The sequence below is a fragment of the Dreissena polymorpha genome, chromosome 4, assembly GCF_020536995.1.
Source record: "Dreissena polymorpha isolate Duluth1 chromosome 4, UMN_Dpol_1.0, whole genome shotgun sequence".
Classification (NCBI taxonomy): domain Eukaryota; kingdom Metazoa; phylum Mollusca; class Bivalvia; order Myida; family Dreissenidae; genus Dreissena; species Dreissena polymorpha.
Genome location: NC_068358.1, coordinates 20,578,380 through 20,590,684, shown reverse-complemented (window position 1 = coordinate 20,590,684; position 12,305 = coordinate 20,578,380). Strand labels below are relative to the sequence as shown.

The window sequence follows — 12,305 nt, the reverse complement described above, 5'->3', positions numbered from 1 at the left end:
GTTGACATGTGTTTTGCATACATCCACGAATCGTACTCGGTATCATGTACAACTTTGACAATGTTGAAAATCAGAGTTTTTAAACAATGCGTTCCAAGAACGCACATGTTTGAGATTGATGCGTCCCCAGAAAAAAACGTGCGTCTGGCACGCAGGACGCACGGCAAAATGAATCACTGGCAACCCCAGCTAATCTCCGATAATCCCACATTTTGTCTGGAAAACTGTGAAAAGTTTACACCGCCTGTGGCATTTTGGGGATTTAAATAACATTTGTAGATGAATATTTTTATAACTGGTCTCATTTTAAAGCTAATAAAATTCTCTACAAAATGCATGTTTTACTTTTGTATTGTACCCACTATAACCCAGTTTTATCTGTTAATAAACAATAAATATTATGGTTTTTGCTGTTGCGCGTGATTATCAACTTTCATGCACTCGGCGCGTGGCACATGTACACTTTGTTCCTATTTGCGGTTGACTTAAACTTTATGAATATTAATGAGATGGACAAATCCATTTAGAAAAGTTCACGACCTCCACTCATGACTTTGATCCAAATTTTTAAGTTCATCCGAACCGAAGATATAGTCCCCTAAAATGTCGCCGATTTTTTACAAAAAGTACTGATTTCCGAACTATGCATCATATATCATATTGTAGGGAATGTTCTGAAGTTTAATTTGATATACAAATCTTTTGTCGGAAACAGTAGGAACCCTCCCGCATTTTAAGCCGAACGTAGTAATTTATTCAAATTTACTCCAGTCACGCGGCGACCTCGCTTTTCACCTTTGACCGCCATTTTGATTAACTGATTATGCATCGTAAACACGTTTTTCTATTGACGATTTTGAGCATCATCATTTTACCGATAGAAAACATCTTCATGTGGTTCAATTTTATTCTAAATACAAAGGTGAGTTCTAGAAACCTTGATTTTGACTCGATTAATTATTTATTTCAGTGCAAATATGTAATTTCGATGTAAGGACGGGCACCTGCTTGTGCGATCGAAGCGTAGCAAAACCAACCCCGTGTTATTGTTATGAAATGCCCTTAAAGGTGTTTTTACCCGTAAATTATATGTATGAAAATAAGTTTAATTAAGTATCTTAACAATCATTGACATGATTAAATCGATAAATTTGCCCCGACGTTGTAGAAATTGTCCAAATGTGCATATCCCCACTGGCCTGTGAGAATGTTTTTGCACGGTAAAAGTTGCATATTAACATTATTTATACATGTACTGATGATGTAGGTCTGACTTTTCTTTCCTTTTTTCAGTAGATCTTGGACGACAAACCAGGACCATTCTGTCATGAAAATGGTGTAACAACCTCTCTTTTGAAGAAGGCAGAAACCTTGAAGCCTATAAACAGGCTGAAGAATGGGAAGCGGAAAACTACAACAGGCGAGGCATGGTATGGTATTGCGCAAGGGGGGGTTAGAGGGTTAGGGTTTGTGTTAGGGGTCGGGTTAGGGTTTGGGTAAGCGTAAACCCAACCCTAACCCTAACCCGACCCCTAACCCTTACCCTAACCCTTTTTTGGGGTTATCACCCCTGACCATGCCTCGCCCGTTGTAGTTTTCCGCCTCCCCTGAAGAATGGACTCATTCTTGAAATAAATACTTTACTAGAAAAAAATGGGAAAATTTCAACTGTGTTGTTCTATGTACTGTGTCATCTTAACCATGCAATTAAAGCATCAACAGCAAAATATGTCAAAACCAAAGTTTCAAGAACATGTGACCAGAAAAAAAACTTGTCAATTTAAAAAAAAAAGTGCCCGGTGAAAAAAAATGTGAAAGACTTGATGAATCTAAATGCAGAATTTTAAATTGTAATGCATATGTTGCAATTGCATACCAGGATGTTTGGTATCCTGGTATGGCTTTTAAAAATAAAGAAAACTTTGTGGTTAAATTCATGACTACCACCAGAAAACTTGGCCAGTGCAAATGGCCTCTACAAGAAGACATTCAGACGGTTCAGAAACAATTCCTAATTTCTGTTGGATTTGTGCCCGACTGTTTGAATTTTGAATGGTTATGGAATGTGAAAGAGGCACCAACAAAACACAACATATATAACATATATAAGAAATATTCATAGATTTATTTCAAGGATTAGAAAGTTATAGAATGTGTGCATGTCCCCGTCCCAAGACGATGAAAAGACATTCCGCCCCCCCCCCCCCCCCCCCCCCCCAAACACCTGTGAAAATTTGATTAGATAGTTAAGATTGTGATAATTATTTGCAATAGATCATAAAATTAAAATTAGTTAAATTTGCTTTTAAAAATGTTAATACTGGTATCCATTTTAAGTAATTCCAATATTGCTTGTGAGTAAATAAATGTGTGAATTGTAGATATTTTAGCCTGATGCCTTTCGCAAAAAAGATAATGTCTCTAATAAAATTATGTATATACTTCCTTAATGTGTTGATCATTACCATGTGTGTATTAATAACTAAAAGTGTTTATAATACTGTTATGAACAGAGTATACATTGATCTACAAATTTTCCAAATTTCATGAAGATATCTCTAAAAATAAAAAAGTTATGGCAATTTTACTATGTAAAAATGTATGAACTTGAATTTCCGGTGCCGCGAATGTTGCGCTTCCTTGTTCACTTTATATAGGGAGAAAATTCAGAATTTTCGCGCATTTTAGCAATATTCAAATTTCCATTACTTTATTTATTTTTTAAGAGATTTTAAAAAGAAAAACTGTTCTGAAAAGCTCTTTAAAAGCTCTTTTCAAATATGCAATTGCCTTTAAAAACAGATGTTGATGAAAAATTAGCTGGGGTTGCTAGTCCTAATAACATATACTTAAAAATAGAACAGCAGTGCTCCAGCTAGGATTTAAAAAGGGCAGGGGGGCTTTTTTTGTCAAAAGAGCACTTTTGACGCGCAGTTTTTTTTTCAAAAGGGCACTTTCGAGCGCGCGGGCTTTTCTGGAATGCTTCCTGATGCATGTTAATCTATAATAGATTATTAATAATTGTTAGAATATATTATTCCCATTATTATTAAACCATTTAATCATAATGTCTATAACGAGAAATAAATTAATTACTTGTAATGTAATAAGAGATATATTAATTATCATTTAAAAAAAAAGGGCAGGGGGGGGCCCTAGGAAGGGCAGGGCGGAGGTTCGGGAGGGCAGGGCGGGGTGCCCTCAAATTTAGGCCTAGCTGGAGCACTGAACAGTAATGTATTTCTGGATTGTCAAGCATTGTAAATGTATGTGCAACGCTCGGAAAGTAACGCGAGTAACACATGTTATCTGCATTGGAGCCTGAACCAGAACATAAAAAAGTATAGCATAATTTAGTCCAAATAATTAGACGTAATCTACTGATTACATTTAACCTTTAAATGAAAGTGTTACTTAAACAATTTTCCGTGTCTCAAGGCGCGAATATTTTGCTAAACACTGTTAACAAAAGGGCTACACTTTATAATTCTTAATGAAATGCAAAAATAAGTCTTAACATAATTAATAACATCAATAAGCACACACAGTAAGATCAAAGTTTAATTTCTCGTAAATAACCAAATTATTAGTTTCATCTAAATCAAATACCATGTATAGAGAAACAAGGTATATATAACCGACCAATGAGGATACACTATGCAACTTTCAATTTACACAGTGCTACATGTATATGGCAACAATATGGAATTTGAACAGTGGTAGTGTATTCGGGCCTTGAATATAATTGCATGTAAGTTTTAATAAACATTCTGCTAATGCAATTAGTTAAATAATGTTTACATGTTATGTTCAATAATTATTGCATGATCATTCTGCACTGTTAAATGAATTTGGAGGCGTTAAAGCTTCCGACATTACTTCATCAAGTTCATGTCGGAACGGGAGTATTTTAGCTTATATGCCCATTGTATATTATAACAACAACAAAAGCTTTATTATTACAAGGTATAATGTAAGTGTATACATATATGTTACATGTACATGTAAGTGTAACCCTCAACGTAAATCGCTTAAAAAGGTGAACCACGGCGGTTCACGATGATTTGCAGTGATTTGCACTGATTGCTTAACAGCGAGATACATTGCGCGACTGTCACCCTGGATTTGCCGAGACATCACCCAAATTTTCTTGTAGCTCGGAACAGGGCTCAACATTAACGGTTGTCCTATTGCCCCTGGCAAGTACAAGTTGGGTCCGGGCAAGTTATTTTATAATCTAGTTGTCCGCCTGGGCAAGTGCAAAAAAGAACAAAGAGCATTTAATTTAGACTTGACTTTAATAAGACTTTAATTGCTGTTATCATTTTGTTTAATGTACAAAAATAAAAAAGGTTTTGTGGTTTATCATTTTGATCTTTATTTAAAACAATGAGGTTTACAGTTAATGTGATATTTCATGTTTGGGCAAGTGGCTTTACATGTATGTTCAGGGCAAGTAGATTTTCTAAGTACTTGCCCGGCAGGGCAAGTTGGTTTTAAGGTTAATGTTGAGCCCTGGCTCGGAATCACATTGATTTGTCACATTGCATGGACTACGGTGATGCGAGAATCGCGGCAAAAATCAAGGGTCGCGTAGTGTAGCCAAGTCGTCTTGTCATGTTTCCCGCCGTAAACGTCTTGCTAAAACCTTAACATTGGCTCTAAAATCAAAGTGCTTCCACCTACAACTTCGAAACTTCATATGTCAATGCGCCTTGATGAGCTCTACATGCCACACCCATTTTTGGGTCACTAGGTCAAAGGTCAAGGTCACTGACCTCTAAAAAAAATGTCTGACAAGCTTTCATTTATTCAAAACTGCACCTGCAGCCTAGTGCTGGCAATCGTTTTTAGGTGCTCTTGTCTCATTTATGACTCCCAGGTTGTTTTTTTTTACGAAGAAAGTGACGCCGGCGTCTTCCCCTACCAGAATTTTTCCCCCACAAAATACAATTTCCCCTCCAATAATATCATTTTTCACCAAAACATATCGTTGTTTAGCATTTATTTCATTTTAAACCGATTATTGATAATTTTGATTGATTTTAATAATTATCCAGCGCACTACTAGCTCATTTGCAGTGGTCGCTAAAACACGTTAAAATAGAAATAAGCTTCTACAGAGTTGGATTAGAATGTGTAGTTTGCGGTTCCTGTTAATTTTTGCAAAGTCAAGCGGAACATTTCGCACTTTATCGCTGCCAATGTTGGTAGAAGAATCCTCAAACTAAACATGCTTACATCTGAGTTGTAAGGGCATGCTAATTATGACGTAATGGATAAAGGGAAGTCACTCTAAATGTCATTTGTGTTTGTTAACGTTTTTTTTTATTGATTTTGACATAAAACTTCTTTATTGTAATTTGGAAAAATTTCATCTAGATTTGATTGGGGATGGGTCGTTTTTTTTTCTTTAGGAATGCCTCCATTTTCCAGAGATGCAGACAGTGGTGAAAAACCCCTGAAATCAGAGTAGATGAGTTATAGACTTTGATTAAAACAGTTTTTATTTTTTCCCCAAATATGTCTCTTTCGCCCTCTATTTTCCCCTTTCACCCAGCGTCCAGCGTCTTCCCCTTTGTCTAAAAAACCCCTGACTCCTGCAAAAAATTAGCCTTGCATCATTTGACGCATTTGTTTTCCACAGTCCAACTTAAAAAGGACCAGAAATGATCTTTTATTGAAATAAAAAAGCTTTTGTGAAAATGTTTTATTCATTGTTATGATAAATAAGCTATTACAAAACCTTAAAGATGCATTTAGGAAATTTTCTAGTTATTTCAGTCTTTTGACCATTATCATTTTTATTTTGACCTCTCAAAATTTAGAGATCTCGAGTCATTGTGACTCCTGGTTTTCAAAATCTACTGAAATCCTTGTCACTGCTTTTACAGGTACTTAATAAAAATTGGGAAAAATAGCTATATTCTCATTGTGAACTGGAGGTGTGTCACAAAAATGCAGATGAACATGATTGTGTGTATGAATTTCAGACATTGCCTTAACAGTGTATTTCCTGTCGTCTGGGCACCAAGTATGGGGAGCGCTGACCTTGACCTTTGTTGCGCTTGCTGCGCTCGTGATGCAGGTTTTCAGCTTCCACTGGCACGTTACAGACCGAACTGTTACATGGCGGTCCCTACTGGTGCATCTGCTCTTCTTAGCACCACTTCAGAGGTACTAATAAAAGGTTTTATAATAAAGTTCTACTTTAATATGATATAATATATATATATATATAGAATTAGATTTGACATCAAGCAAAACATAAAATGCTTGATTTCACTGCAATATTTTTAGTTTGATTAAACATCCAAAATAGGTCACAGTAGGTTTTTTGGTCAAATTATGGACTTAAATTAGACCACATAAAGTTTGCATAAACTCCTATTTCCCAATTTTAGTAAAAATTCACTTTTTCGCATTCCAAAGTGCATCCTTAAAATGGTATAAAAACATATGTACTAATAAAAAAATTCCAAAATTTGAATCACAATATTAAATTTTTTAGCGAGTTTTCATTTTGCTTTTGTAATCTTGTGTATTCAAAGTAACAATTATTGCATATTGTATGTTGTGCGCACACAGTTTATGATAACCATGTTTTCTCCCCAAAATTAGGTTGCTCAAGTTCACAGGTCAAATGAACATGGCCATATTCTTAAAGAAACACAACAACATTGTTTTATAATCAGTTAAAAGTTTGCAGTTACCCAACTAGGTCCGCATTGAAACATTTTATATCTGCTAAATGTTTTCAGAAATTTCTGTCCAATTTCTTTTAAGCCCACTTAAATAATCACTTTGTATTCTAATTTATGAGGTTATCATGCCTTAAGCAATAGATCATATAGTTTTGGCTGCTTTAAAATGGGCCAGCATAGATTCAGACCGCCCTGCACATTTAGGCAGTCTGGTCAGGTGTTACCCTGCAAGGTATCATGGTCTCATTAGGCAATATTACTACTTTTCATCAGAGAATACGCATGCGGATGCATATCAAGAGTTACACTGTTCCAATACATGTACACTATAAGGCCTATTATGGTACAAAATAAAACATTGCTTTATTATTGTGAAGGTACATCAGCGTGTACAGACAGGGATTAAAGTCATGCCGTACCCAGAAGCCTGAAGACTTGGACTACGCCTACAGGCAGCTGAATGACATCAGCATACTGCGGCTATTTGAGACATTCCTAGAGGCGGCACCACAGCTGGTGCTGCAGCTTTACATAGTGTTGTCAGATTTGGAGAACTTCAATACATTGCTGGGTAAGGGTTGAACAAGTGAAATCCAAAAATAATCAGATATCAAAATTAGCACAAGCACCGATATGTTACAGATTGTCAGTTTCTTTTAGGCAGGCTTCTTCAATTGTCTTGGTCTTAAAGGCACCTTTTCACGTTTTGGTTTATTGACAACTTTGAATAAAAATGTTTCAGATTTGCAAATATACTTTGTAGTTTATGATATTTGCGAGGAAAAAGTAATACCGCACATTAAACATACTCGAAAAATATTCATTATGTGCATCTTTTGACGATTTAATAACCTGGAAATTATAAAGTGTTACAAACGAAAAACAATTGAGTAACTTGGAGAGCGCTGTTGTTATTGTCATATTTTGTGACATTACGAAGATTGTTTATACTAAGCATGAAGTTCACTATCACGTGAGCACAGATGGCTAAGTGGTTACAGAGTTAGACTTTTTCTTCAAGGGACTGTGGTTCGAGCCCATTTGCGGATTATTTTTTTTCTTTCATTAATTTCATTGTTTTTTTAACGTGAACTATTTAGTTCCAATGTTGATATTTTATCAATTTCAAGCATTTAATGGCAAACTGCAATACATGCAAAAATCTGTGAAAAGGTCCCTTAACAAAGTCTTTTTGTAATTATATTAGAAGTCAGGCTTCATAAAATAAAAGATGAAATCATAGCTTGAGAAACATAAGATCTATATCATTTTCATATTTTACTACAGTATATATTATTATGCAAACAAATTAGCTGATTTTCATTTCTGAAAAATGTATTCTGAATCTTTGTGTCGGTGTTTGAAATATGATTTTCTTTCATATTTGAATGGTTGGTACTTGGTCGCAAACTTAATCTTTTTAATATGTTTATTGCTGATTTTAACTGCAGAGAAACCATGATATAAACTGTCTGTATAAAACAGTGTTGATGATCTCCCTGTTGTCATCTGCCCGCAGGTTTCTCCCTGTTCTTCTCTCTCATGTCCATTGCGTGGGCCATGACGTCCTACATGGATGCCCTCCACCTGGCCTACAGGAAGATGTACAAGCGCAAGGCCATTGCGATGTTTGCCCACGTCAACTGGCAGACTGGGATGGTCACTGCACGTGTCGTCTCCATTGTGCTGTTTACATCAGTGTTTAAACCATATGTTGTTGTGCCCCTAGGTAATGAAGTGTTTGCTTCCAGGTATTGTTGGAATCATTTCGGAATTTGGTTTATTGTGGTCTTATTGGGAATTTTTTGTCATTTAGATTTAAGTGGTAAAAATATAACTGATGAGTAAATGACATTTAATAAGTAATAATTAAAACTTGAAGAAATTGGAAATCTTCAATAAAAACAAATGTGAAAAGTGGTTCTTTCAACTTCTCATGTCTTAATTTCTACACAGAACACCTGTATTTATAATTATATGCCTTCACCCTTTCCCTCATAAGAAGCAAAGTGAAAATGGCTTTTGCAACCAGCATAAAACCAGAACAGCCTGCGAGTAACTCGCAAGCCTGCGAGTAACTCGCAGTCTGTTCACTTGTTCAGGTTTTCTGCCGTTTGCTGCTCATCAGTATTTAAGAGTTAGCAATGAAGCCTTTAAAAATTGAATTTAGTAATGAAGGTATTTAATTAAATTTAACTTTTGATTGGACTACACGTGTCAAAATACATATCTAAGCGGTAAAGGGAATACAATGTAATACAATGAAAGTTTGAGACAGGATGTTAGAAAGAAACATTATTGCCATTAGATATATGACCCCATGACAACTATAAAATAACTCCCAAAAGTGCCATGTAATAAAAAAGATGTAATGTGGTTTTCTTGACCAAAAGAATCTAATGTATAATTTTAAAGCAGTGTTTTTTCGTCCACATAAGTCTAAGCATATCAACTATCTCCAAATCCAGCTCTATAAGTTGAACTTTAGAACATATGATATTGAACTCACTTTTATTACCAATTTAAAAGTATTTGTAAGCATAAAATCAACAACATTAATTTCCCCATTTTAGTAATAAAGACACGATATTTCCCAATACAAAGGGACCCATCCCCATTCCCAAAATGGTGGGAAAAACACACTGTTAAGTACAAATGTGTTTTTAAAAATTTGAAATGAAGCAAAACAAAAGAAAGCCTTTCAGCAATTGTGATGAGGCCCATATTATGTCTGTAGTAAATAGTGCAAAAAAACGTTTTGGTTTGTGTGTTTTTACAAATTTTTATTGCCACTTCAGTGCTGCATTTCATAATCATGCTGGTCTGGATCATCAAGCAGGATCCTGAGTTTGGCTCCACTGCATGCGAGCGTCGCCTGTTCACCATCATAGCCTCGGTCATCCACATTTTATGCTTCCTGAACTTGAAGGATGGAAGGTCCAGATACCGCATGGCATTCTACTACATTCTCATGCTAGTAGAGACGGCAGTGTACATGACAGTGTGGTACATGTGCAAGACGTTTACTGGGCCTGTCTGGTTTGACGTCACTGCATTTTCTGTGGTCTTTGGGAGTTTTACATACGGTATTTTGAATTGCTTTTTCATATAGTTATTTATCGTCTTTTATGTGAAAATTTTCAAATTAATACTTCAAAAGAAAACAAGCAACAAAGCAACTTTTTAATAATTAAACATGGTTTGGCTGCATAATGAATGGGGCTGGCTGGCTGATTTGGAATAAAGCTGGACTAAAAATAGGATAAGGATGGCCTTCATCCCTGTCCGTCCTGGCAAAATAACTTGTATGGGGATTTGTCACAAAATAATTTTCATGCCAATTATCACCCTAGCTCTTATTTTCATAGGGCAGTTGTCAGTTACTGGCACAAGTATGTCCATTAGTACTGGTAATCAAGTAAACCTGGGAAAAGTGTTAAGTTATTGACCACTGTGATATGACCCAAATACTGCTGATCAGCATAAAATCCTAATAAACAAACAAAACAACTATTTACAAAGGGTTTTTAAAAAATATGTTACTTGCCTGTCATACCAGAAAAATCCTCTCTAGACATTCACATTTCCTTTTCTGTTAGAAATAGAGCACAAAAATGCTTAGAGATAGTTTACTCTCCCCTATCTAAGTTGAGATGTATCATTAGTGCTGCAACAATATACCGGTATATTGGTATATATTGCAATACGCAATCTGCATATTGTATTGTGATACGATTCTCATCATACTGGTACGAAAAATTTACAAAAATTCATTCACATTTCGTCCAGAAAAGCAATCCAAAATAACGATATGGTAAACAAAGCAAAGCGGTGTAAATAAATTTTTACGTAAAAATAGCATTCTAAATAGTGTATTATACGGAGTAGCGTTGATACATGGGAGCATTCGTTCGATGATTATCGCTATATTAATTGCGCACAACTGTAAATGTTTCGTTCGATTCTGAATTGAGCATTTTTAATTTGTAATCCGAATTTCGGAAACACGCTGCCAAATTTTAATGCTTACGCGACAATAAAACAATAGCGTCAAATAAAAAGTCCTTTGTCTCAATAAAAAGCGCGCGAAAATTATGCAGACATGTAGAACGTCGCATGGAAAGTATGGGTGTATTTTGTGTGGTATAAAAACGGGAACATCATGTCAGGCGAATTACCCGTGTTCAGTGACAGGGTTCGCACAGGGCTTGAAAAGTGCTTGAAAACGAGTCCTAGGCTTGAAAAGCCCTTGAACTAAGGTTGGCCTTGAATAAGTGCTTGAAAAGTGCTTATTTCATGTAAAAAAGCCTTGAAAATGTTTATTTCTGTTCAAAATTACTTTTATCATTGCCATGAACTTTAATCGATCTTAAGGGAAATATTACGAAAATTTATCATAAATTCCTTCGCGCAAAAAGTTGAGTACGAAATATAAGTTTCGTACACTATTGGGTACGCAACGTTAAGTGTACACGTCACAGATTATGTGTACTACGTCAGAGGTTCTCCATTGTGATCAATTTTCGCGAGTAAAAATGCAGCGATGGGGTAGTGTCGTTTCAAACCAGAGTGGTTAACTGAATATTCCTGGCGCTACTTTCTGGTCATAAACACCGATGAAATGCAGAAAAATGCTTAAATAATTACAACTTATACGATACGTCAACATTCTTTAAACATGAATATTCATGGCGCTATTTTCTGGTCATAAACAAGTTGTCAAAATGACGTTAATCGTTATGTTTTGCGCGAAACTTATGAATATTCCTGGGTACAGAAAACAAATGACATTCGAAAAGCACATTGTTGGGTCTATATGAAGACCATTGGTGTCGGGGGAATGGGGAAAAGCGCTTTGAAAAGCCACTATAAAGGGGAAACCCACAAAGAAAACATGAAATTGAGAAGCAAACAGGGTTCCTGCAATGTGTTTTTTGGTGAAACAGGAAGGTACTATTGTTAAAACTATTGAATCTAAAACAGACATAAACAACAACAGCCCTGTGAAATACAAACTGTTATAGTATACTGACTTCTGTTTAAATAAAATGAACTAGTCTGTTTGATGTGAGCATAGAAAGAGACAATGTGTTTGTTTGTAATAACTTTAAAAAGTAAAAACATGTGTGAGACTCATTGAGTTAAGGATGGATAACATGTATTTGTATGTAAAATCTAGAAATAACATGTATGAGTTATTGTGTAATAAGTTTAATGTGTTTGAGCAAATAAATGATATATACTGTGTTAATCTGGCTTGAAAATGCATTTTTTTAAAGGAAACTAACGTACGGTTCTCGGCCTTGAAAATGAAAATTTGGCCTTAAAAAGTCCTTGAAATGTGCTTGAATTTAGGTTTGAGATTTCCGTTTGAACCATGAGTGAAAACAAAAACGTCCCGGTTGGACGTTATTTCATCACATCTTTAAATAGTAACAAATGCCATAATGTTTTTGATACTTAAGAAAATTTGCGAAGGTTTGTGCTTCTTGTTTTTGTTGAGCACATCTATAGTAAATATTTACCAGAAGTCGCTTTAAAACTGGAATATACAGGATTATCGGGTAATTGGCGAGTTATCATTCTGGTACAAGTTAGCAA

At 35.4% G+C, this 12,305-nt stretch overlaps 1 protein-coding gene across 1 annotated transcript in view; it reads left to right on the top strand.

Moving 5' to 3' along the window:
- Positions 1-12,305, top strand: part of LOC127875937 (uncharacterized) — a 35,325-nt gene that overhangs the window by 8,897 nt on the left and 14,123 nt on the right. Inside the window, exons 2-5 of the mRNA XM_052420695.1 lie at positions 5,994-6,177; positions 7,082-7,275; positions 8,224-8,433; positions 9,503-9,790. Coding sequence (XP_052276655.1) covers positions 5,994-6,177; positions 7,082-7,275; positions 8,224-8,433; positions 9,503-9,790 — 876 coding nt within the window. The remainder of the gene's footprint in view (positions 1-5,993; positions 6,178-7,081; positions 7,276-8,223; positions 8,434-9,502; positions 9,791-12,305) is intronic.